The sequence below is a fragment of the Petromyzon marinus genome, chromosome 21, assembly GCF_048934315.1.
Source record: "Petromyzon marinus isolate PM22_M1 ecotype Great Lakes invasive population chromosome 21, UKy_Petmar_22M1.pri1.0, whole genome shotgun sequence".
NCBI classification, from domain to species: domain Eukaryota; kingdom Metazoa; phylum Chordata; class Hyperoartia; order Petromyzontiformes; family Petromyzontidae; genus Petromyzon; species Petromyzon marinus.
Window position 1 is genome coordinate 14,363,057 of NC_133687.1, and position 27,184 is coordinate 14,390,240.

General features: G+C 44.8%; 3 protein-coding genes across 5 annotated transcripts in view; 1 reads left to right on the forward strand and 2 right to left on the reverse strand.

Annotated features, from left to right (window-relative positions):
* LOC116944574 (synaptonemal complex protein 3) overlaps nucleotides 1-27,184 on the reverse strand; it is a 33,713-nt gene that overhangs the window by 3,648 nt on the left and 2,881 nt on the right. Inside the window, exons 1-7 of one of the 3 annotated variants that reach the window (XM_032958278.2) lie at nucleotides 13,147-13,422; nucleotides 11,686-11,808; nucleotides 10,535-10,646; nucleotides 9,270-9,304; nucleotides 5,912-6,029; nucleotides 5,055-5,154; nucleotides 1,817-1,915 (exon numbers count right to left, since the gene is read on the reverse strand). In XM_032958278.2, the coding sequence (XP_032814169.1) occupies nucleotides 1,817-1,915; nucleotides 5,055-5,154; nucleotides 5,912-6,029; nucleotides 9,270-9,304; nucleotides 10,535-10,646; nucleotides 11,686-11,806 (585 nt within the window). In that variant the 5' untranslated portion in view covers nucleotides 11,807-11,808; nucleotides 13,147-13,422. Of the gene's footprint in view, nucleotides 1-1,816; nucleotides 1,916-5,054; nucleotides 5,155-5,911; nucleotides 6,030-9,269; nucleotides 9,305-10,534; nucleotides 10,647-11,673; nucleotides 11,809-13,146; nucleotides 13,423-27,184 lie in introns of those variants that run through there. The other 2 variants (XM_032958276.2, XM_076068623.1) reach the window with 2 other exon arrangements.
* The window catches only part of LOC116944572 (protein kinase C and casein kinase substrate in neurons protein 2-like), a 90,447-nt gene continuing 81,486 nt past the window's right edge, over nucleotides 18,224-27,184 (forward strand). Inside the window, exon 1 of the mRNA XM_076068622.1 lies at nucleotides 18,224-18,258. Coding sequence (XP_075924737.1) covers nucleotides 18,239-18,258 — 20 coding nt within the window. The 5' untranslated portion in view covers nucleotides 18,224-18,238. The remainder of the gene's footprint in view (nucleotides 18,259-27,184) is intronic.
* On the reverse strand, nucleotides 23,031-27,104 carry LOC142925587 (uncharacterized). Its single transcript, XM_076068630.1, has 2 exons — nucleotides 27,037-27,104; nucleotides 23,031-26,646 (listed from the first exon to the last, which is right to left on the reverse strand). Exons 1-2 carry the CDS (start codon nucleotides 27,102-27,104, stop codon nucleotides 25,629-25,631), a joined length of 1,086 nt encoding a protein of 361 aa, XP_075924745.1. The 3' UTR covers nucleotides 23,031-25,628.

The window sequence follows — 27,184 nt, forward strand, 5'->3', positions numbered from 1 at the left end:
AGTACACGAGTAGAGTACACGGACCCGCTCATATGCGACTGACCCCTATTCATACACTTGTGACTCGTATTTTCGCTACATGCACGGGGCGGGAAGCGAGGAGTCAAATCACTCCCTGCCATCACGCGTATGTGGATTTGATGGCGTGTAACTCTATCGCCCGCGCAAGAAACGAGTCCATCCAGCCTGCACCTTTTGTATTTATCATATACAGATTAGCAAATCATTTACTGTACAGTACTTTATTAAGCATTTATATACATTTGATAAACTCTTACATTTTATATTCTACACTCGTATAGGCGAACCCCAACTTACACGAATTTGCGCTTACGCAGGAGTACATGGAATCTAACCCCCGTAGCATACTCTGAGACCTGACTGTATACAGCCCAGTTTGCTCGTGGAATTTAAAACATGGTGCAGAGATTATGGATCTGAACACAGGAATTACATTTTCCTGTTATTTTACAGTACAGTTGCAATAAAACATTTTTTTATTTTTTTACATTCGTGGAATACACCCAGGTTAATAATAAGTGCAGCTTTGCATTTGGGTGTTGATAGGTCTGGTTGGGGGTAAACAGGGTTACCGAGGACACCCTTACAAATCAGATGTTCTGTCTTAAGGGATTTTTCGTGAAAAATATTTGAATTGATAAAGAAAACAAAAGCTCACAACTATAAGGCTGTGAACCACTGGCCTAGGTAACCACTGGTTTCCAATTATTGGGTGTTCCATTTGAAAAATCCCCAGGAAATTAGCAGTGGGAACCCAAAGGACGCATGACCACAAATATTCAAGTGGCACTCTACTAGCTGCTGGAGCACAAGGAAGAGGACAAAAGGGAAAATATATTGGCTTAAAGTATCATAATTCTAAGGGCCACCCTAATGAGGATAAGGATTTTTTACTGCAGGACCTCAAAAATTGAGGATGATAAAAATGGAATATGAGGAAGAGACAGCTCTGGTAGATAATAAAAAGAGGAAAAGAGGCAAGGAGAAGATTACTTTTCAGGAGCAGTAAATTTGGGATGGGCTCCATTTTGTCATTAGGGGAGTAAACGGTAGAGTTGGTAATTGAGAGCAGAAGAGGGCCGGGAAACAAAGGCACATATAACCTTTCCCTCTTACAGATACACAGCAGTTCGCGCTAGTCACCAGTGGATACTTAAGTGACAGCAATATGTCCTCCAACATTGACCAACTTTGGAGGATGAACCTTGGCTGGTGCTGCAAGTCCAGCACCAGGAGGTGTCAAAGTGTACAATGCGGAAGGTTTGTCTTTTAAAGCGGATTGGATGATCTCCAAGATTCTTGGGAAAATAAAAAAAGTGCTTTGTAGGTGTATACTTTAGGTGGGTGCGTGAGGATTTGCACACGGTGGTTGAATTCTTTATGACCACTGGGCTGGACCTACTCAATTGGGTGGCCACACGTATGGGAATGTCAGTCTTTTCACAAATGATCCTGTGATCAAGAAGTTTCAGGCTCCATTCATGCTTCACAATCAGGTAGTATTCATGCATACTGCTACAATGTCAGTGATCTGTGCCTCTCCAAGTTCGACTCAGCCAAAAATAGGTACCGATAATGGTGTACTCATAATCAGCACTGGGAAAATAAAAGGCGGCTTAAGTGTGGTGCCGGCTGTACCGTTGTTTGGTGTACCGTAACAGCACTTGCCTTGGAATCCTGTAATGCTAAATGTGGGGAACTTTGTGCTTCACAAAAAAAAAACACATCGCAGGGTTTTAAGCTCATGAATGACAAAACTTTACACAAACTTGAAATTCTGGCCGATGGAACGAACCTTGATGTAGCGCTCGTGAAGCTCCTGGATGGACTTGAGGCGCTGCGCCTGCACCACACGTGTCTGCTGGAACAGCTTCTGTTGCTGCCGCACCATGTTCTACACAGTCAGGAGATGGTCAACTATGTACCTATAATGTGCCACATTGCAGCCGCCACTACATTATTTGCAATAAGACACCAACTCAACTCCGTATTGCTCTTAAGTTTACATTAATTTGCTCTTACATGTGCAAGGTGCTGAGGACACTGTTTAAACTGGTTTCTCAAGCAAAGCCAGTTGAATGGTTTCAGCCTGGTCACCGATGCAAAAAAATGCAAGCCAGAAGTGGGATTAGGGTATTGGTGTGTTATGGTCTCATTTACAAGAGTGCAACTTGTTTGGCCAAGTGCGAAATCCGGCTAACTAAGGTTTTAGTGAATTATCGTTCAATTCCTATGAAACTTATTTTAAAGGATTTAAACAGTAAACATCCAGGGTATGAACAATCCATCCACTGTCCACAAACTTTAATCTGTACAGTGTCGATACATATTCCTCCCAAGCTTTTTGTTGTGCACAAATGAAGGCCACATTTTTTTTGAGAATACAGTAAAACTGGAATTTGTCCTGTGGTGAATGCCAATTCACGAGTACACAGGGTTATCCGTGTGGTTTCAATTTTCTGAAGGCATGTATTGGACATTCAAAACCCCTCTATGCTCTAGATTAAACACAGCCCCCACAACCAATTACATTCTAACACCACGAAGGCTCCAAAATGTTACCAAAACACATCAGTTCGTCAATGTACACCATCTTTCCCTCGCACTTGCAGTGCAGCCTAATGGAACCATGTACCCAATGCCCTTATCCCAACCCAGCCCACTCAGTGGCACCCCGCCCGACCTGTCAAGCATTGACCTATTCTTTAGTGCACACACGCTGTTCTTCAGCCCGGAGGGCTGTACTGTCGGAGGGCTGTACTGTAGGATCTTTGGATGATTTCCAATCAAAACCACAACACAATGCAAACAAAAGTGCCTTGTGCTTCTGAATGCAGTCTGCATTCGGTTACAGTCCCGTGAAGGGTTAGGAATGGGTGGCACAAGGAAGTAGCCTTGGTAAAATAACAATACCCTTACACTGTGACCAAAAGGATGCACATCTTTTTGTTTATTATACAGGAAGATAAGAAATATAGATTTCCATTAAATGTTATGGTGAAGTTCCTTCCTAAGACTCCACATAGACCAACCTATCACCTCCTCTCCCCTTATCAGTCCGAGTTCCACTTCCATCCAATAGTTTCTTCCCTTACCCAACGATCACACTCCCAAAATAATTTACCATTAAATTTCCATCAACCTTGCCCTTGTATTTTAAACCTCATCAGCATAACCCAACAATACAACTTTCCCTTCAACGCATATCGTTTGCTACCATATTGCAAAAGTACAACCCTGCAATCGCTTGCTCACATAACTCCTGGTGGGAGGGCCTTCAATAGAGGGAGCTCTAGAAAGCCACCTTATACGGTATTGTGACCTCATCTTCCACACTGGCCAGACATCTTGGAAGAGAGGGAGTACCAATACTTTACCCCACCACACGTGACCTGCCAATCGACTGTGGTGTACTTAAGAATATTTCTGGCTAGACAGGTGGGGGGGGGCGGGGATTAAAGAAACGTGCCCATTGTTTCAACTGCCATGCTCAGAGATCGAATCAGATCCATGACTCTGGATTGCAAGTCCAGTGTGCTAAACATGACACCATGGCAGTATTTTACATATTATATTCCAGTATTTATGTGCATCATAAGAGGCTCCATAATTAAATGGCCAAGTGCATATCTTTTTTACCTGACAACAGTATATTATAGTTGGGGAAGCAATTCGCCTTAAAGACACAGACACCTATAATTCTTCACAAAAGTGTTTTCCAAAATAAAAAGTACACGTAATATTGTGCACATGATCACAGAGCATTTGCATGATTGTGTATTAGACTATAGGCATTTAAGACAGATACAAAAATTATATTCATATGGTCCAAGAAATCAAAAAGTCTACTGCGGACTGGCAAATATAGACGAGCTTCAAACGCATGTCTAATAACCTGGGACACATCGCCCAAGTGCACATCTTATTTTAAGATATCACATAGCCTTCAATCGTAATTGTATCTGTGCAAAGCTCTTTGATGTGTAGGTCTGGAATTGTATACAGGGTTGCAGTAGTTAAAACTGTGACAGCTGAAAGCTCGTAGACTCTTCAGGTTACACTTGAGTAAAACGCTGATCCCCAGCTTCCACCCTTCCAACCATAAAAATGTTTCTGCTGCTTTATTAAATGTACAACTCAATTTATAATTTTGGTAATTTATATTTCAAATACCAGTTACTCCTTACATTTCCAAGTTAACTCTAAAGTTTGACGACACAGGTTTGCAATCTATCAGCTGTAGGAATGGTTATTCACATGCTTATTTTTATGTTTAAGACTCGTACAAGTACCCATAACTGAGCAACGCACTCTTTGGTTCTATTCGGTAAAGTCACGTAGGTAAAAATAAAATAACAATAGAACCAAAGAGTATGGATTCTTGCAGTCACGAAAGCTTCAAATCTAAAACTGAGCAACGCCCCTACCGCAACATCCCCTCCCCTGCCCGTGCAACTCTTAATTACCCCCACAATGGATATGCCCCCCTCCCCACGCGCCTCCCCAAAGGTCCCCTAAGCCCCCATCTCCGTGTCCACTTTGCCCCCCCACGCAGCCCCTCCCCCCTCCCTGGACGTGATGTAAGGGGGGGAAGCAAGGCGTTGGCTGCTACCAATCAGAACGCATGTGAATGACAATGAGAGAATAAGCAGGGTTTTGTTTGGATATGAAGATGATAGTCATCAGTAGAGCATTTTGTGTGCCGTTAACAGAAAACACAGCAATTCGGCCTCTGAAAAATCTGGGTGGAGTTTCGGTGATTTTACGTCGTATGCGGGCCACGCAATCCAAATAGGACTGCACTAAAATTCCTGAAACTCAATAAGCTATCCTGAATAGATTTATTATTAAAATGATAATGCATTAAACACATGCGAAATGTACCTGTTTTGTATTCGTGATGTGCTAAATCCAGTGTGCAATTTAAGATTCAGTGGAAATAATCAGGACTCATACATTTTTTTAAACAATTTTACTGATTAGCAATTAAACATAACTTTTAAGTACCCACTCCCTCATCCCTGTACTCTCACCATGAGCTTTTCTTCTTGATCCTTGGTCTTGTGGATATCATTCTCCCACTGCTGCAAAATTCCAAAGATTTGACGGCCAAACTCTTCGCTCACGTTATGCCTGCAATGTGTAAAAAAACATGAAGTATTTTTTTTAATTAAACAGTGGCAAATATACTGTCAAGCTGCATGCTTACATTGATCTCAATTGAATTTGACACATACCCAGTGCATGCAATGGTTAGTCAGTGGATCAGCTTGGTCACATGCTGTACTGTTTCTATAGACCAAGTCAAACAACCCGGAAATCTATTATATTACTATATCTGGGAAGGTTATGTCTCCTCTAGCAAAAGAGTGCATCGCTTGTGCAATATGGGCATGATACACAATGAGCAGGAGTCTCAATACCATTTCTGATCAAATGTCATCTCGATATGGTTCTAGCAAAATCACAGGTCCACAGATGTGTCACTCTTCAGGACCGAAATCACACCCCATAGGCAAAAACATTTCCTGAGTCACCCTGGATTTACATTGGCCTGCTGAATTATATCAGTTGACAAAACTGCCCTGCTGAATTTCAAGATACATTACTCAAAGTTGGTTTTGAAGGCAATTCTCCACTATAAAGATATACAACAATGTAGAATTTAAGCACCAGCCATGTCAATTTTGAAATCATAACACTAACATCGAAATACCTGGCTGGGAATCCTAAAACTGTACTGGATTTATATTATTGGTTCTTTCAATAAAGTCACATTGAAGGGAAACAATAAAAATATATATAAAACAATAAAATTCTCACGTTTCGACTGCAACACTGGATTTGCCCAGCAGATGAACGATGGTTTTGGAAATAAGGCCACGGTTACCTCTCCTGTTGCTGTGTTTTCCAGATGCTCTCTATCTTCTGGTTACTGCTTTTGAGTGAGGCCTTTGTGAACATCTCCAGTCGCTTTCTCTTAGCCTGCACTGCTTTGCTGATGTCCGCTAGCATTCAAAATCATGCAGCAAGCACAGAAATACTCTTTTGATAATTGTTAATGCACTGATCACAGTGGAACAACCCTTTAAAATAACCCTAAAAACATGTGCACATTTTTAAAAAATATAACTACCAATCCCTCTTAAGAGTTGAAGATAAAATCAGTTTCTGCAAGACCATTTTTCATTTTATATATCTGTTCCCAGCTTGATTTAAGCTAGGCACCATCAAGTTTTTGGAGTCAAAGTGAAATGATGATCAAAATGCACTGCCCGTGTCGTTAGAGCAATGCAAATGCTCTTTCTGTTGGAAGCTATATCGAGAGCAACTCTTCTGGAGCATTGTCATTGATGTAGATCATTCTTAAGATTTCAAGGATGCATTTTTGTACAGCATTAAAGAATAGCAAAGTTTGTAAACATTGAAAGAGCATCTTTTGCAATTTCAACTTTGACGTTTACCTTTTTACATAGATCAGCTGCAACAATGTGATGTTTCGACATGTTCAAGGACATAACCCCCTCAAAAGTTCACTCAAAAATGCATTTCCCTCAGTAAACCATACTTCAAAAGTACATCAGCAGCTCATGATACACAACCTAGGGTAATTTATTGATATGCACTGTCTTTAACCATGAAATACATGTTTATTATGCAGACCATGTTCTGCTGAAGGGGACATTGGCAATTCAGTAAAACACTACTTTGCTAACTGGTCATCAGTCCAGCGATCATAAAGTTTGAGTTTTTTTCCCCAATGTTAAATGACTACCTAATCGTAATAGGTAAAACCAGTTTATTTGAGACTTGCCACATATAAGAAATGCCTTGATGCTAAACTCTGTAATATTGTCACAATGAAGCTAGTAACAAGCATTTACTTTTACAGTTTGCCTAATGGAATGCATGTTTTGAAATGTGTTTTGCATGTGTATGTCATTATACAGGCTAAAAGAACGGAGGCCGAAGTAGTTATGACATTCTCCTCTGTGATTGGAAATCACCCAGGGGAACAGGGTGGCAGGGGATAGTACCACCAAAACAACTGATAAAGTTGTACTGTAATCAAAAGGATCATGGATAAATCTTAATAATCTGGAGTAACATAATATTTTATTTGGAGAAAAAAGTCAATGGGGACAGAAAATGTGAAGTTAAACTCTACTGCCCCTCATATTTTTGCGCTAAAACCCTGCGAATTATGGTGATGTTGGAAAATATGCCCTCATCCTTCCGTGGGAGATAAATGATAAGCAAGCCAAACAAACCCCTATGTAACATCAGTTGAACCCACGTGTTTAGGTGCAACCAATCCAGAAGTCGAAATGTCCCATAACAATAAAAAAAATCCAGGCACTGCATTGACAGTGGTATCAATGTACAGGCTGAAATTAATGTAATATTTTTATACATTAAATATATAAAGTGGGAGGCAAACAGTTCAAGCATTGACTCTTATTAAAAGCAAAACGTCAGCAGGGTAATGACATATCTGGAGACGTTTACCAAGTGATGCATCAAAAATAGAAAACGTCATAATCCTGTGCCTTTTCTGTTCTGAACAACTATTTCCCAAAACATCACTGTCATTGACATTGCTATACTACTAAAAAAGTGAAAGCATTGATTCTGCTTTGTATCATGGGTTGTCCTCGGAAGTATATAATTTGTGATAACAATGTAACCTTCAGACCCATAAAACGAGATGTTACCTGTAATTGTGGCCCCTAACCCTAGCCTAATCCATAGGCCTAGCTATGCTATAAATGCTGCCAAGGGTAGCAGGGAGGGATTTTTGCTAAAGCTTCCAATTTTTTTACCTGGGCTTTTTTTATAGGATTGTCATGATCCTGCTCGACCTCACCCTTAAGAGGCTTCTGGCATGGCATGCCAATTTTAAAGGGCTCTGCCTTTCAGAACCCATCTTATCAGACTTTAAATGAGTCAATCACTCACATGGCCTACATCTGTAAGCCCACTGGGAAACAGACCTTTGTCAGGGGTAGGCCCTTCTGTCAGGCACCTGACATGATTAACTGGCTAAATAGCTCAACTTCCTTTCCAGGAACTGCAACTGAGGGGCACTTGGGTGGGTGCTAGGAAGCCGTACAGTGAAGTCCAAAGTGCTTCAGGTGGTCATGCGTTATGCTGAGGCAGGGGATGCATAATATTCCAAGGGGCAATTTTGGCATTTCATGGTGGCCATGGAGCACTTCATGGTGGCCATTGTAGAGGAGAAAAGTGTGGTAAAAAATGAGCAAGCCTAACGCTCAGTATCATATCTTATTCACTGTACTGCCCAATTTGGGATCACGAGTGTTAAAAGTAGAATAGACCCATGTTCAATTTCAGCGACGCTTGTCGAGTTATAGGTGACGCAGCAGTTATACTAATTCACACATTTGATCAATTATAATATTTACGGCTTATATATTGCCTTTCCAAGATCTCAAGGCGCTTTACCTCAATGACAATGGATAGGTAAAAAGTTTTGAAGTTACAATAGAAAATGTAAACTGCAATCCTCATAGCTATTCATTTAAGACTAGTTTAGAAAACTGACATTTTACATCTACAACTCTGCCTATTTTTGCAGAAATAAGATCATGGCTGATGTGAAAAGATCCTGAAGGGCATGCTATGGTGGAGCAAATTTGTGGGCTTCGACCATAGCATCAAAGTCTTGTTGTGGTGTTATGACAGGGATTTTAACACTGTAGTGAGGTCTTGACCCAATCACATACAATAACATTTTATATTAGAATTGTTCATTTATAAAATAAAAATGTGTGGAATCTGGCTTATAATTGACTGTGGTCTAGAGTGTACTTGTTTAGAAAAAACAGCTGGAGGTCCATTGAAACTCTGCAAACTACCAGATTCCACTGAACTATATGGGCAAAAAAATATTCGAGTCGAATCATGACTCAAATTGTGACAATTCATTGACCTGCAGGGAGATGAATATTTAAATGGCTTATATGCATACTGTGTTATAAAGTCCCGTTGATTTAATATATTAGCGCACTTGCATTTAATTACAGGAGACTACATGACAATATATTTATTCCATTCTAAAATTAATCTAGTCATTGCTTTTAGCAGATAAATAATGTTATGCCCACAGGTTGCTTGTTTTAATTAAAGCTTTGATGGTTTTAGTCCACTGGAGGCATCTAGATTTTGGTAATATCTTCAAATAATAGAAATGTATTCCATGTTTAAATTAAACCAGGCATACTTACAGCTAAATCGCTCCAGCATCGATTGCACATCTCCCCTGTAATACAAGCACAATTTTTAAACCATGTAAAATACTGTACTTCACAACTTGCAACACAAAAAACTCAAACTTATAACAAGACCAAGATTAAACCACAATGAAACTATGTTTGTTCTGGTTCAACAACATTAATAATTGGATTTAACCTCTATGAAGCTATTGGCATCTTCATTTTATAAATCTGATTCCAATCCACCATCAATCACTGCCCTATATACACATATTCTAATGTTTTCAAGTATTGTCCCTCTTCAGGTGTCGATTTATCTTGAACCACTTTGCAGCCTTGTTTATTAAGTTTTTCTATATTTTCCTGTAGTTAATTTACATTTCTTTGTACAATGACTATGCCATCAGAAAAACTGCAATGGCTAATATTTTCTCTGCTTATTGTTACGCATTTATTTCTCCTATACAATTTTAGGGAAATATCTTCTCATGTTGTATATAATAATGGCAAAAGCCTATCTCATTGTCTGAATCCTCTTCTAATATGTAATGTGCTACTTTTATTATGCACTCTGAATGCAGCGATTCCATTTTTGTAAATAATAGGTTCAAAAATTTATTTGTATTTAGGCTTTGGTTGAGAGCTTAGAGGACTCCATCATTTTTTACCGATTGGTAGTATGTGGTCAATTGTAGAGAAACCTTGCCTAAATCCAACTTGCTCATGTGGTTCAATAATACTGTTACCAATGACCATCATGAATATTTATATCGTGAAGAAGAGAATGTATTCTTTAAGTCAATTTCATCACCATTTATAATACAATTAGAGGCATCATTTTATGATTGAGGCATTTTATTTTTCTATAAACACATTAAATAGATCCACTAAATTTGTTCCAATTGATCCCAATTCTCTGATAATATTAAGTTATAACACCTACCTAGGTGCATTCCCTTTTTCATACTTTAAAAGCAGGTCTCTTCTTCAAGTGCGACATTTTGAACCTCATCTACAAAATGGTTTTATGCTTGTGATATTTTATTGTAAAGCTTTCAACAAAACGCCACCATTAATTGTATATATTTGTCATGTATTATAGCTCCATCTTTATCCATCTCCCCCACCTCAATGGGCAAAGAAGCCAGAATTTTGGAGAACATCACATTACCTGCCCATGCAAACCATATTACAATTCATTGCTATACCTCTCAATATGACCAATTTAAATAGCTTATTCTGTCCGCCTAGTCTGTATGGGTGTGAGTGTAGCACACCCGACATTGGCTTCTAGTGTGTCAGTCTCTTCGTCTGGCTCCGCCACGTCAGGCACAAGCGCAGGAGCCGCTCGCTTCTGTGTCTTACGTGATGACCCCTGTGGCTTTTCATCTGTGTTTGCACAAGGTTGAGGGAAACATACACGGTACACATTACTTGAAGGCATTATCAGTGAAACAAACACACATAACGTAATTGAAACTTGAATCAAGCATGTCAGTGCTATACATACACATCATGATGGGAAACAGATGCATACGTACATCTGCAAATTATACATACACTGTTCGTGGAACCTTTCACATGACTATTCGTATTCAATATCATGATTCACAAAATATCTTTTGGTGAGGCCACTTATTGATTCTACCAAATGTGTCGTGAATAAAAAAATGTAGCCGTCACATTTACAAATGGTTTAACATGCCAATTATTAGTTTCAGCTCTACGGTAAGTCAGAATCTTTTTTTATGTATGTTGAACTTCTTTCGCACAGTACGTAGCCAACATAGCAAACTGTGCTAATCAGAGGTGCGATGAGCTATAAAGCTTGTTCACAGATGTCCAGTAGTTGAACAGCAATTCTCACAACCAAATTATCAATATCTATGTTTCGTTTGGAAATATGCCAAACATCATCTGGGAAAAGATCCTGAGCTTCAAAATATACACGTGACAATTTAATGGTTTGGCTGCGTTGGCTGGGGGATGGTTCAAGACACTTATTTAGTCAGATCATTACATGGCCCATCACAAAATTAAACATAAATTGCTATTAGTGGAGCTAATACAAAAATAAAACGTTCACATATAAAATAAATAAAAAATCTACATAGTAAGTTATATGACATGACTATAATTTTTTTAAATAAGCAGAATTTTGCAAACCAATAAAATATATTTTTTGTTCCAACTACAACAAATTTAAGTACACTGAGGTCCATAAGTGCTCTCAGTAGATTAAGATGACCGAGAACTCTCTTAACCCCCCCCCCCCCCCCCCCACTATATGAACAGCCTTTCGAACTCTCCGTACATAAATATATGAATAACATTATACAAGTCGATGATCAAACCCAAGAACCTCAGCTTAATGACCCTGAGGAAACCCCCCAAGTGCTCCAGAGCCCACGCGGACCTCCGGGAGCACCTCTCTGCAGGTCCCCGTTAAAGTCGCCGCTCTGGAAGTTGTCCTGCGTCTCGAAGTCGTACACGTTGGGCTGCACGGCCCCACGGCTCTTGGCGGCTTCTCTCCTCACAGCCGCTGCCATCGCTTTCGTGTCCCGAGTTGAATCAACGTCACCACACAAACACACACAAATACACCGCAGCTCACATCATCTCAAATCAATAATTACGGGGCCGACCTGTTCACACGTTCCAAAGCCAAAACATTTTACATGCCACGTACCTATTCATCACCAGGGATGCATTCTCAATTGTACAGTATTAAGTTTGTTTAAAAGATTGGCCCGGGAAAACACAATTTCTTGTCAAGCAAAAATCACGATTCATATTCATCTACAAAGTAATGTCACAACATAGTGATGCCATTTCCATTTTACGTTAAGACATGGTATTAGAATATTACTATGGAAGTGTGCGCTTGTGCGAAATTATGCGTGAATGTGTCCTAATGAGCGTGCGAGTGTGACTGCATGTGCAGTATATGCTTGTCAATGCAGGAGCCTCATGCCACCAACCACGGCTACTTCAAATCTTGCTTTGGCATTCAGCACCTATGATTTAGTAGTTTGGAGGAGGAAAGGGTTGGTGGACCACAGACAATTGTGACGACAGAGTTGGTGTATACAATTTGTAACGCAAGGGCTGCTGGATCACAAGAGATGTGATGAAAGGGTTGTGGATCGGAGATTTGTGACTAAAGGGTGGTGGATCAGAGATATACAGTATGACACTTCAAACTCTGCTGGGGTTGAGAAGTGTTGGCTGGTGATACAGCATATGGAGCGGATTTGTGACCTTGGCTATACAGCGGACGTTTTTAGCATTAACCTCTTTTAAGAAAAAAGAAAAATCACTTTTAAAAAAACACAGGAACTTTGTGAAAAATATGCCGAGATTAAATGATTTTCTTGGATACGAAAACCTAATTTCTGACCCGCTCCCACTGGACATATGTGAAAAAGAGCTTTTCAGCTCATCGGATTTCTCCAGTATAAATACATTGATAAAACGATTGTATAATACTTAGATTAAACTAAATTACTTAAAACCACACTTAAATGTGAGGAAAATGGCATTTCAGTATATTCACTACATTGGGGAAAACGGCATGTCCAGACATTCCATTTTCACCGAAAGTTTATGGGCACTCCGCTCTCCATTACATAACCTGTAAAAAAATTCGTTTTCCATTATAGCCTAAGGACATCCTTTTGTATATTCTGCCCGTCCGTTTTAGTCTATCTATCCGTCGAAAAGCTTCGTCAAATATAACGCTCAACCCACATCCACCTCGCGAGCGGAGGCGCCTCGGCTCACGCGAGGGGAACCCGTGAGGTGAAATATTCCACCCATTGCAGTCGGGGGAATTTGTTCCATCGATCACTGAAACTCGACGTCACAATGCCCCGCGAATGCCACGTACCGAGAAGAAAGGCGCGAGTTCCGACGGAGATGAAGCGAGTTTACTTGGCGTTGAGTGCCGTGGAGGCTACGACGACGCAGGGGATAGGTGAGAAGCGGCGGCGGCGTTGTCTCCTCACGACGTGAACGCGGACGGATACACGCGCGTCGCGACACCGAACGCTTCAGCAAAAACACAGCCATTCTCATCTTACAGCCGTGGAAGGACAAGCTGCCACGGCGGCGACCCGACAAACACACACAAAAAACGAAGACAATTCCGAAATCGCAAGTGATGACAATGTGTTGTGGCGCAGGGATTATTTTGTTTGCGCGGACGTCGCCCACCGCCGTCAGTGTGGCGCTGCACGTCGACGCGGAGCCTTCGCGCCGCCGCGCTTTTGCCGCCAAAACGTGGTCTCCCCTTCTGATTGGTCGGTCACGGGCACGTGTCGTCTCCGAGTCGTCTCACCTTGCGCGGGAGTCAGGTGGCCAGAACTACGCGGCGATAGAGACACCAGTCACGTGCAGACACCAGTCACGTGCAGACACCAGTCACGTGCAGACACCAGTCACGTGCAGACACCAGTCACGTGCAGACACCAGTCACGTGCAGACACCAGTCACGTGCAGACACCAGCTACAGGGCCACCAGTCACCTAGACCACAGCTACAGGGCCACCAGTCACCTAGACCACAGCTACAGGGCCACCAGTCACCTAGACCACAGCTACAGGGCCACCAGTCACCTAGACCACAGCTACAGGGCCACCAGTCACCTAGACCACAGCTACAGGGCCACCAGTCACCTAGACCACAGCTACAGGGCCACCAGTCACCTAGACCACAGCTACAGGGCCACCAGTCACCTAGACCACAGCTACAGGGCCACCAGTCACCTAGACCACAGCTACAGGGCCACCAGTCACCTAGACCACAGCTACAGGGCCACCAGTCACCTAGACCACAGCTACAGGGCCACCAGTCACCTAGACCACAGCTACAGGGCCACCAGTCACCTAGACCACAGCTACAGGGCCACCAGTCACCTAGACCACAGCTACAGGGCCACCAGTCACCTAGACCACAGCTACAGGGCCACCAGTCACCTAGACCACAGCTACAGGGCCACCAGTCACCTAGACCACAGCTACAGGGCCACCAGTCACCTAGACCACAGCTACAGGGCCACCAGTCACCTAGACCACAGCTACAGGGCCACCAGTCACCTAGACCACAGCTACAGGGCCACCAGTCACCTAGACCACAGCTACAGGGCCACCAGTCACCTAGACCACAGCTACAGGGCCACCAGTCACCTAGACCACAGCTACAGGGCCACCAGTCACCTAGACCACAGCTACAGGGCCACCAGTCACCTAGACCACAGCTACAGGGCCACCAGTCACCTAGACCACAGCTACAGGGCCACCAGTCACCTAGACCACAGCTACAGGGCCACCAGTCACCTAGACCACAGCTACAGGGCCACCAGTCACCTAGACCACAGCTACAGGGCCACCAGTCACCTAGACCACAGCTACAGGGCCACCAGTCACCTAGACCACAGCTACAGGGCCACCAGTCACCTAGACCACAGCTACAGGGCCACCAGTCACCTAGACCACAGCTACAGGGCCACCAGTCACCTAGACCACAGCTACAGGGCCACCAGTCACCTAGACCACAGCTACAGGGCCACCAGTCACCTAGACCACAGCTACAGGGCCACCAGTCACCTAGACCACAGCTACAGGGCCACCAGTCACCTAGACCACAGCTACAGGGCCACCAGTCACCTAGACCACAGCTACAGCGCCACCAGTCACCTAGACCACAGCTACAGAGCCACCAGTCACCTAGACCACAGCTACAGGGCCACCAGTCACCTAGACCACAGCTACAGGGCCACCAGTCACCTAGACCACAGCTACAGGGCCACCAGTCACCTAGACCACAGCTACAGGGCCACCAGTCACCTAGACCACAGCTACAGGGCCACCAGTCACCTAGACCACAGCTACAGGGCCACCAGTCACCTAGACCACAGCTACAGGGCCACCAGTCACCTAGACCACAGCTACAGGGCCACCAGTCACCTAGACCACAGCTACAGGGCCACCAGTCACCTAGACCACAGCTACAGGGCCACCAGTCACCTAGACCACAGCTACAGGGCCACCAGTCACCTAGACCACAGCTACAGCGCCACCAGTCACCTAGACCACAGCTACAGAGCCACCAGTCACCTAGACCACAGCTACAGGGCCACCAGTCACCTAGACCACAGCTACAGGGCCACCAGTCACCTAGACCACAGCTACAGGGCCACCAGTCACCTAGACCACAGCTACAGGGCCACCAGTCACCTAGACCACAGCTACAGGGCCACCAGTCACCTAGACCACAGCTACAGGGCCACCAGTCACCTAGACCACAGCTACAGGGCCACCAGTCACCTAGACCACAGCTACAGGGCCACCAGTCACCTAGACCACAGCTACAGGGCCACCAGTCACCTAGACCACAGCTACAGGGCCACCAGTCACCTAGACCACAGCTACAGGGCCACCAGTCACCTAGACCACAGCTACAGGGCCACCAGTCACCTAGACCACAGCTACAGGGCCACCAGTCACCTAGACCACAGCTACAGGGCCACCAGTCACCTAGACCACAGCTACAGGGCCACCAGTCACGTAGACCACAGCTACAGGGCCACCAGTCACCTAGACCACAGCTACAGAGCCACCAGTCACCTAGACCACAGCTACAGGGCCACCAGTCACCTAGACCACAGCTACAGGGCCACCAGTCACCTAGACCACAGCTACAGGGCCACCAGTCACCTAGACCACAGCTACAGGGCCACCAGTCACCTAGACCACAGCTACAGGGCCACCAGTCACCTAGACCACAGCTACAGGGCCACCAGTCACCTAGACCACAGCTACAGGGCCACCAGTCACCTAGACCACAGCTACAGGGCCACCAGTCACCTAGACCACAGCTACAGGGCCACCAGTCACCTAGACCACAGCTACAGGGCCACCAGTCACCTAGACCACAGCTACAGGGCCACCAGTCACCTAGACCACAGCTACAGGGCCACCAGTCACCTAGACCACAGCTACAGGGCCACCAGTCACCTAGACCACAGCTACAGCGCCACCAGTCACCTAGACCACAGCTACAGAGCCACCAGTCACCTAGACCACAGCTACAGAGCCACCAGTCACCTAGACCACAGCTACAGGGCCACCAGTCACCTAGACCACAGCTACAGGGCCACCAGTCACCTAGACCACAGCTACAGCGCCACCAGTCACCTAGACCACAGCTACAGAGCCACCAGTCACCTAGACCACAGCGACAGAGCCACCAGTCACCTAGACCACAGCGACAGGGCCACCAGTCACCTAGACCACAGCTACAGGGCCACCAGTCACGTAGACCACAGCTACAGGGCCACCAGTCACCTAGACCACAGCTACAGCGCCACCAGTCAGCTAGACCACAGCTACAGAGCCACCAGTCACCTAGACCACAGCTACAGAGCCACCATTCACCTAGACCACAGCTACAGAGCCACCAGTCACCTAGACCACAGCTACAGAGCCACCAGTCACCTAGACCACAGCTACAGAGCCACCAGTCACCTAGACCACAGCTACAGAGCCACCAGTCACCTAGACCACAGCTACAGAGCCACCAGTCACCTAGACCACAGCTACAGAGCCACCAGTCACCTAGACCACAGCTACAGAGCCACCAGTCACCTAGACCACAGCTACAGGGCCACCAGTCACCTAGACCACAGCTACAGGGCCACCAGTCACCTAGACCACAGCTACAGGGCCACCAGTCACCTAGACCCCAGCTACAGAGCCACCATTCACCTAGACCACAGCTACAGAGCCACCAGTCACCTAGACCACAGCTACAGAGCCACCAGTCACATAGACCACAGCTACAGAGCCACCAGTCACCTAGACCACAGCTACAGAGCCACCAGTCACCTAGACCACAGCTACAGGGCCACCAGTCACCTAGACCACAGCTACAGGGCCACCAGTCACCTAGACCACAGCTACAGAGCCACCAGTCACCTAGACCACAGCTACAGGGCCACCAGTCACCTAGACCACAGCTACAGCACCACCAGTCACCTAGACCACAGCTACAGAGCCACCAGTCACCTAGACCACAGCTACAGAGCCACCAGTCACCTAGACCACAGCTACAGCACCACCAGTCACCTAGACCACAGCTACAGGGCCACCAGTCACCTAGACCACAGCTACAGGGCCACCAGTCACCTAGACCACAGCTACAGCGCCACCAGTCACCTAGACCACAGCTACAGAGCCACCAGTCACCTAGACCACAGCTACAGGGCCACCAGTCACCTAGACCACAGCTACAGCAACACCAGTCACCTAGACCACAGCTACAGGGCCACCAGTCACCTAGACCACAGCTACAGCACCACCAGTCACCTAGACCACAGCTACAGGGCCACCAGTCACCTAGACCACAGCTACAGAGCCACCAGTCACCTAGACCACAGCTACAGCACCACCAGTCACCTAGACCACAGCTACAGGGCCACCAGTCACCTAGACCACAGCTACAGGGCCACCAGTCACCTAGACCACAGCTACAGCACCACCAGTCACCTAGACCACAGCTACAGAGCCACCAGTCACCTAGACCACAGCTACAGGGCCACCAGTCACCTAGACCACAGCTACAGGGCCACCAGTCACCTAGACCACAGCTACAGGGCCACCAGTCACCTAGACCACAGCTACAGGGCCACCAGTCACCTAGACCACAGCTACAGGGCCCCTCGTGGCCTAAACAATAAAAACAGGTCCTCGAGTAGCCACAGCTATAAATACAGGGCCACCGGTGAACTTAACTCCATCCATACAGGCACCGGTGAACTCAACTCTGTCCGTAGAGCTGATCTCTAGGCCACACACAGTCATCAGCAAGCTCAACTTTTGACTACAAATCCGCCAGCGAGCTCAGCTACGACTGTCAACTTCTGTATTACCTGCAAATCTCGGAGAGACCTAAACCTAAACCCTCGCTCTGCAAGGCCACGGATGCCCAACGTAACGTGCTGGTGAGTTTCCGTCGGAATAATTGTGGTTATTATTACGACGGGCGTTAAAAGCAGCAAGACTTCCTGGAACTTCGTTCTTTTTTTAGTTCGTACATTAAAACGTCGTGGGTCCAATGGTTCCCACAACAACGTTGTTCCATATTCTTGGTTCTTTCGGTAAAAGCACGTAGAAGGGAAACAATAAAAAAATAAAAATATAAAACAATACAATTCTCACGTTTCGACTGCAACACAAGCAATCATCACCAAGCAATCATCATTAGGTGATGGTGATTGCTTGTGTTGCAGTCGAAACGTCGTGAGAATTTTATTGTTTTATATTTTTATTATTTTATTGTTTCCCTTCTACGTGACTTTACCGAAAGAACCAATAATATGAATCCCTGCAGTCACGAAAGCTTTAAATCAAAACGTTGTTCCAACAACGTTGTTCGAACAACGTTGTTTAAACGTTGCTCCAACGTTGTTGGCCCAACGTTTCTCCAACGTTGTTGGCCCAACGTTGCTCCAACGTTTCTCCAACGTTGTTGGCCCAACGTTGCTGGCCCAACGTTGCTCCAACGTTGTTGGCCCAACGTTGCTCCCAACGTTGTTGCACCAACGTTGCTCCAACGTTGTTGGCCCAACGTTGCTCCAACGTTGTTGGCCCAACGTTGCTCCAACGTTGTTGGCCCAACGTTGCTCCAACGTTGTTGGCCCAACGTTTCTCCAACGTTGTTGGCCCAACGTTGCTCCAACGTTGTTGGCCCAACGTTGCTCCAACGTTGTTGGCCCAACGTTGCTCCAACGTTGTTGGCCCAACGTTGCTCCAACGTTGTTGGCCCAACGTTGCTCCCAACGTTGTTGGCCCAACGTTGCGCCAACGTTGTTGGCCCAACGTTGCTGGCACGCCTTCCGAGTTTTGCTCGCTCTGGCCATGGGCCGGCAGCGTGGGCACGACGGAAATCCCGCGGCGGTGGCGGCGATGATTGAACGAGAACTCGAGTGGGCGGTGATGTGTTGTCCTGGTGGTGTTGTGTTGTCCTAGGGTGTCACGTTACTTGCAAGTGACAAAGCGAATCTCCTTGGCGCGCTCTGTTGTGCCTCGCATCGGGGCACTGCGAACGTTGCATTCGGTTGGTTTTTTTTACAGAACGTTTAAAAAAAACGTTTCTATTGAGAACAATTTTAGTAACTCGTCAAACAGGTTACGTGCTTTCTTACAAGACGATCAACAGCCGCTTCGCGTGATGCATTACATAGGGGGGGGGGCGTTCTAGGTCTTATTGTACCGCGTGTAAACTATCCGCCAGTTCAGCATTGGCTCAAGCAAGCCGGACTGCTGATGAGAAGACTCAATGCAATGTACACTTTTTGCGTGAAGAAACGGACATCTCAAGGGGGTTGATATTGGTATTGTCATGAACAATCTGTCACAGCGACGACGCCTCATGATTGTTGTTGTTACGTGGTAGGTTGTTTACAAGGCGTGGTGGCATTGCCCGGGTTGCGAACTTGGGAGTTCGGGGCCATCCATTGAGTAGCAGCAGAAGCAGCAGCAACAACAACAATCTGTCACAACTTGACCCCTCACCCCCTCCCTGGTACTCACGCGGACTTTTTACAGCCACCCCCCTCCCCCCCCCCACGAATCCTATAGAACGGCCGATATTTAATCCACGCAGAAACGATCAAGGATTCATAATATTAACGTGTTTAAGCAAACAGACAGTCCACCGCCGGACTATCTAACTAATTTGAAGGCCCATGTAGACAAATTGTTATCGAGGCTCCCCCCCCCTTGTTTCCTATGCGTACGCACATTGTCAGTAGACCCCCCCCCCGTACGCAAGCGAACGCGTTTGGGTGGACCCGCCTCCATGCGTACGTACTCAGTGGATGGCTCCTCTGCTTGTGACCTGTAGCCTTAGGTTAGGGCGCGAATCACCGCCGGGAATCAAGGGTAGAGACGTTTCCCGTTGATTTGTTTTTATTTACCAGGTAAAGCCCACGGAGCTATTTACACAGACGGTTTGGCCAAACGTGATAGTTCATCGAAGTGGCTTATATCATAAATAGGAATTCATGCAGCCAAATAATCTAAACGCATGTTTTCTAAATGTGGAGGGCAAAGCCGCAGAACTTGGCAACATAAAATGCATGCGACCACAGGGAGAACATGCAAACTCAAAAGACAGCACAAAGATGGTTATTTCACTTATTTTAACACTGGCGTTAAAACATTGTAATAGTTTATTATTTACGTTAATGTTTGATCTATTATCAACTTTTATTTCTCTTCTTCCTTGGTGGGGTCACCACAGAATCTGTTGTTTACAAAACCCGACCAAGAACCCCAAATGAATTCAGACGAAACACAAATGGTGAATGTTCACATATTACATCCGTAATCTTTAAATGAGTCCTAAACTCATTTGCAAGATCATTCATGCGTGCATTAATGTGAATGGAAGTCGGTTTCAATCGTTTGTTAAATAAAGCTATGTGTCCTGGCTTTTAGACCACCATGTATTGCAGGCATCGTCAGGGTCGGGATCACACCCATGCCCTCCCGCACACAAAGCAAGAGAGATAAGATCTCCATGCCACGATGCCCCATTACCCGAGGTGACACGACTTTCGTGCTTATAATTTCTCTACGTTTGAAATGAGTGCGGGGTTATCAAGTTATTAACTCTTATTAGCCACATAAATATTGAAAACCTTAGGCGTTATCCGTGTCTGCTCTGGCTCATGAGAAGTCTAATATCCGCAGGCCTCCCGCGGGTGGTGATGTTTGCTCAGAAGAGTGATTATTCAGCGTTGCTTCGCGCTCGCTGCTGCTGCTGTTGCTGCACAACAGCGGCCAATAATACATGCTGCAGTCGCATGCGGTTCTGTAGCAGAGTTGATTGCCTGGCTGAGCCCACGTTGGTGCTAATTAATTTAACACGCCGGTGTTTGTACGCGCTGGGGCATTGCAGGGTGGACGAGCGGGGGGGGGCATCTAATTATACACTCTCAGTCACCTGTCTTAACTTATTTTTACAAACTCCTTCTTAAAAAGTTAAAGTGAGTGATTTCTTGCTCAGGTTAACATTGAGGCGATGCTCATTATCTGTTTGCAGCCCTGAGCCATCGGTGGAAATTCCACATTCCTATGGCGGGGCGAGTCTTCTCATAGGACAGCCACTGTTGATTTCCCCACAAAGTGGTACTGTATGACTGATGGCCTCTGCTTGCCGAGATGCCTGCAAGGTTCTGTAATCCCCTCGGGCCCGAACAGTTTCTGCTGTGCATATCAAAGCCTTTTGTCTATACACTGCTGGGTGAGGGCCTCGACAATACTTCAGTACACTGGTCACTGTGGTTTGCTGACGGCATGGAGCATGAACGTGGGGCTCATAGTGCTTTACAGCAAGACATTTTGTTTTCTGCACTGCCGTGCCGAGACAAATGTTTTTTTTCTGTATTGGCGATTGAGCACAAGGGCCGTGATTGGTGTTGATTTTCTTATTCACTGATTTATCCAGGAACGCCACACTGAGTCACAGGACTATTTCAGATAATACCCATGCACACGAGGGGAAACACTCTATCCCCGTGTAGATGGAAACAGATGGCAATTAGTCCACTTGCTATACTGCCTTCACCTGGTGAGCCAGGGTTTGGCACCTCGACACGCACGGGAAGGGAGTTTAAGATTTGTGCGATCCACCATTCCTTGCCTCCAAAGTGATGGATTACAGGCCACGTGTATAGCTGCTACCACCCGGTTAATATCTCAACAGTGTGTACCTTCATTCCAAGAAATAAGTCTCTAATTTGCAGTGTTTTTGCGTGGAATGTGGCGCAACATTTGAAGAATGCGACAAAGGTTTGTGATGGGAATTTGCACCAATTAACCTCTGCTTATAAAAAACGAAGGGACGATCACGCACCTAGGGGCATCTCTTAAGCCCACGCATGGTTTGTAGCTTTGCACGAAAATGTACTATTATAGACCCATTGGCCATGGTGACTTTTCTTTTACAGACAATGACCTTGAGTGATTTCAGAGTGGATATATCATGCAGTTAGAGCACAGTACTATAAACCCTGCGACTCAGAGATCAGTTCCCGGCCTAGGCTAACACCATGGGTGAGTGAAATCTGAGCTGGTCATGCGCATTCCACCTCCCCCCCTTCATTGACCAACGTGAAGTATGGTCGAAAAACCTCCATGATTCACATGCAGGAGAAAGCGTTTGTCCATCATTGAATTGAGTAGTCATTTGTTGCCTAAGTTTCCTATGTTCTAATTTAGTTGTCTTGTTTATGGTATTCTCATTGGGTTTTTACTTGTGTGTCAGTGTTTTATTTAAATACTATTGGTATTTTATTGCTTTACCTCCTATGTACAGTGCTTTGATATTACCAGTTTGAAAGGCGCTTTAGAAAACTGAGTTTATTTTGAGTAGTATGGTTAATTTAAGGTAGTCAAGGCCACACTGCCCACGTCAGAATAATAATCTTGATTTAGACTGCAGAAATAATCCAATGAGCTATTAAGCAGTTTGGGAAAGTCACGACAACCGACAATACAATGACAACAATATCAGTGAAAAAAATACATTAATGATACCAGTCCAATTTTCCAAGCTTGGGCACGGTAAAAAAGCAACAACAGTCCCAGAAAGATGACACGCAGTCCTTCAATAAAATGACAGATTCACATTTAACTTTCGAGAGCATGTCTGCTTCATCTCATTTTACACATCGCTCAATCACCACCACCACACTGCAAGTCAAAACACTTCATCATTTTCCTGCTACCCAGGCTCCTTTAATAAATAACCTTGCTCGGTTCAAGAAATGTGTTACAATTCTTATCGATTACAACTTTGATGAGTGTCGTTTTGTTGGTCGTCCCCTTTTGACTTTGCGGGCCTTTCCGCAGCAATTGTGCAGACAACAAAAACAACACATCCACGCCGCCGACAATGGAACATCCCGTCACGGCAGCCAACTAACACCGCAAATATCGAGATAACAACACAAATGTCGAGATAACAACACTTCCACCCCGGAGCGAGCCTTGGGCAGCAGTGGAGAGAGAATGCGCGAGCGGCTGCACCCTCCACATTCCGGGCGTCGTACCGATCCCTGCACGCCTCTCTCCCAAGGGTTATTTTAATTTTAACATTCGCCATCCCTAAGCGTGTGCCCCGGCCGCGTGCCTTCGCACGCCGAAGTGAATTGCCCTCTGGAACGAGCGGTCTCTAATAATAATGACAACTTTTATACCCCCCGTGGCGTGGGTTCCGTGGGGTTTTTTTATTGATATTCGTCATCGGGTCGTGGTCTCGTCCTATCTGCATCGTCAACGTAAATTCTAAACGCGTCACGGACTGCATTTGTCGGCGTCTTTATCTTTATTGGGCATTACAAACCTTGCGACACTTTTTGTCGCCTTATGTAAACCGGGGCGTGCATAGCGCGATTCTCACGCCGTGCTTTTTGGGGGTGTTTGTTTACCCCTGGAATCTTGGGATGCGGTAACATAGAGATGCGGTATTGGCATAACGAGGTTGTTCTTGTTGTTACTCCCATCACACCACTGTTAAAAATAAGAACGCGTTGAATCTCCTTTTAGAAATACAAATTTGACGGAACGTTTATGATGGTTCGATTGGCTTTTGTATTGAGCATCAGGAAGTTTAGCGGTGGGGGATTGTTGTTGTAGATGCGATTCAGGAAAGACGTACATTACACAAACGGAGTAATGTTGAATGGAAGGAAATGCCATTGATCTACAAAAATGCGGTGTCATTAAGCTTCTGACTCCACCACTCCAGTTCATGCCACGGACTAGACTTTCTTCTCCAGAATCTAGTAGACTGTCTTCTCCAGAATCTAGTAGACTTTCTTCTCCAGAATCTAGTAGACTTTCTTCTCCAGAATCTAGTAGACTTTCTTCTTCAGAATCTAGTAGACTTTCTTCTCCAGAATCTAGTAGACTTTCTTCTCCAGAATCTAGTAGACTTCCTTCTCCAGAATCTAGTGGACTTTCTTCTCCAGAATCTAGTAGACTTTCTTCTCCAGAATCTAGTAGACTTCCTTCTCCAGAATCTAGTAGACTGTCTTCTCCAGAATCTAGTAGACTTTCTTCTCCAGAATCTAGTAGACTTTCTTCTCCAGAATCTAGTAGACTTTCTTCTTCAGAATCTAGTAGACTTTCTTCTCCAGAATCTAGTAGACTTTCTTCTCCAGAATCTAGTAGACTTCCTTCTCCAGAATCTAGTGGACTTTCTTCTCCAGAATCTAGTAGACTTTCTTCTCCAGAATCTAGTAGACTTCCTTCTCCAGAATCTAGTAGACTTCCTTCTCCAGAATCTAGTAGACTTTCTTCTCCAGAATCTAGTAGACTTTCTTCTCCAGAATCTAGTATAATTTCTTCTCCAGAATCTAGTAGACTTCTCCAGAATCTAGTAGACTTTCTTCTCCAGAATCTAGTAGAATTTCTTCTTCAGAATCTAGTAGACTTTCTTCTCCAGAATCTAGTAGACTTTCTTCTCCAGAATCTAGTAGACTTTCTTCTCCAGAATCTAGTAGACTTCCTTCTCCAGACTCTAGTAGACTTTCTTCTCCAGAGTCTAGTAGACTTTCTTCTCCAGAATCTAGTAGACTTTCTTCTCCAGAATCTAGTAGACTTCTCCAGAATCTAGTAGACTTTTTTCTCCAGAATCTAGCAGAATTTCTTCTCCAGAATCTAGTAGACTTTCTTCTCCAGAATCTAGTAGACTTTCTTCTCCAGAATCTAGTAAACTTTCTTCTCCAGAATCTAGTAGACTTTCTTCTCCAGAATCTAGTAGACTTTCTTCTCCAGAATCTAGTAGACTTTCTTCTCCAGAATCTAGTAGACTTTCTTCTCCAGAATCTAGTATAATTTCTTCTCCAGAATCTAGTAGACTTCTCCAGAATCTAGTAGACTTTCTTCTCCAGAATCTAGTAGAATTTCTTCTTCAGAATCTAGTAGACTTTCTTCTCCAGAATCTAGTAGACTTTCTTCTCCAGAATCTAGTAGACTTTCTTCTCCAGAATCTAGTAGACTTCCTTCTCCAGACTCTAGTAGACTTTCTTCTCCAGAGTCTAGTAGACTTTCTTCTCCAGAATCTAGTAGACTTTCTTCTCCAGAATCTAGTAGACTTCTCCAGAATCTAGTAGACTTTCTTTTCCAGAATCTAGCAGAATTTCTTCTCCAGAATCTAGTAGACTTTCTTCTCCAGAATCTAGTAGACTTTCTTCTCCAGAATCTAGTAAACTTTCTTCTCCAGAATCTAGTAGACTTTCTTCTCCAGAATCTAGTAGACTTTCTTCTCCAGAATCTAGTAGACTTTCTTCTCCAGACTCTAGTAGACTTCCTTCTCCAGAATCAATAGACTTTCTTCTCCAGAATCTAGTAGACTTCCTTCTCCAGAATCTAGTAGACTTTCTTCTCCAGAATCTAGTAGACTTTCTTCTACAGAATCTAGTAGACTTTCTTCTCCAGAATCTAGTAGACTTTCTTCTCCAGAATCTAGTAGACTTCCTTCTCCAGAATCTAGTAGACTTTCTTCTCCAGAATCTAGTAGACTTTCTTCTCCAGAATCTAGAAGACTTTCTTCTCCAGAATCTAGTAGACTTTCTTCTCCAGAATCTAGTAGACTTTCTTCTCCAGAATCTAGTAGACTTTCTTCTCCAGAATCTAGTAGACTTTCTTCTCCAGAATCTAGTAGACTTTCTTCTCCAGAATCTAGTAGACTTTCTTCTCTAGAATCTAGTAGACTTTCTTCTCCAGAATCTAGTAGACTTTCTTCTCCAGAATCTAGTAGACTTTCTTCTCCAGAATCTAGTAAACTTTCTTCTCCAGAATCTAGTAGACTTTCTTCTCCAGAATCTAGTAGACTTCCTTCTTCAGAATCTAGTAGACTTTCTGCTCCAGAATCTAGTAGAATTTCTTCTCCAGAATCTAGTAGACTGTCTTCTCCAGAATCTAGTATACTTTCTTCTCCAGAATCTCGTAGACTTTCTTCTCCAGAATCTAGTAGACTTTCTTCTCCAGAATCTAGTAGACTTCCTTCTCCAGAATCTCGTAGACTTTCTTCTTCAGAATCTAGTAGACTTTCTTCTCCAGAATCTAGTAGACTTTCTTCTCCAGAATCTAGTAGACTTCCTTCTCCAGAATCTAGTAGACTTTCTTCTTCAGAATCTAGTAGACTTTCTTCTCCAGAATCTAGTAGACTTTCTTCTCCAGATTCTAGTAGACTTTCTTCTTCAGAATCTAGTAGACTTCCTTCTCCAGAATCTAGTAGACTTTCTTCTCCAGAATCTAGTAGACTTTCTTCTCCAGAATCTAGTAGACTTTCTTTTCCAGAATCTAGTAGACTCCTTCTTCAGCATTTAGTAGACTTCCAGTTTGGGTTTTTTTGTCTTCCGAGTTCGTACAATTCATCCAACCTACAAACGTTCAGAAAATAGTTTCGGCCGAAAGATGTGTACGGCAAAAATAAATAGGGGGGTGGTGGGGGGGGTGCTGACGAATGCCATTCGTGTGATGGTCTCTTGGTCTTTAAAACAAGGTATTCAGAGGAGGTTAGAGAAGAAATCCACCTATTATGTACACACAGCCGGGGATTATCATCCTTCGACTGGAAAGTGGACGCTACAGAGCGGGTGAAATAAGTGGCATGAGGATCCCGTTTGCCACCAGAGACGTAGCAATGAATGTTCATCTCCCTTCGCGGCGCTGCACAGCAATTGGCGGTGGCTGCTGCTAACCTGTCCGCGTTATCGGCCGTGGGCATCGAACCCATTGGTCTCATCCCGCCTCGCGACAGGATGTCCATTGTACTTGGGAATGTATCCAACAGTTAATCATCGTCATTGTCCGTGGGCAATCCGGTGCTGGATGAAGACTTCCCCAAGC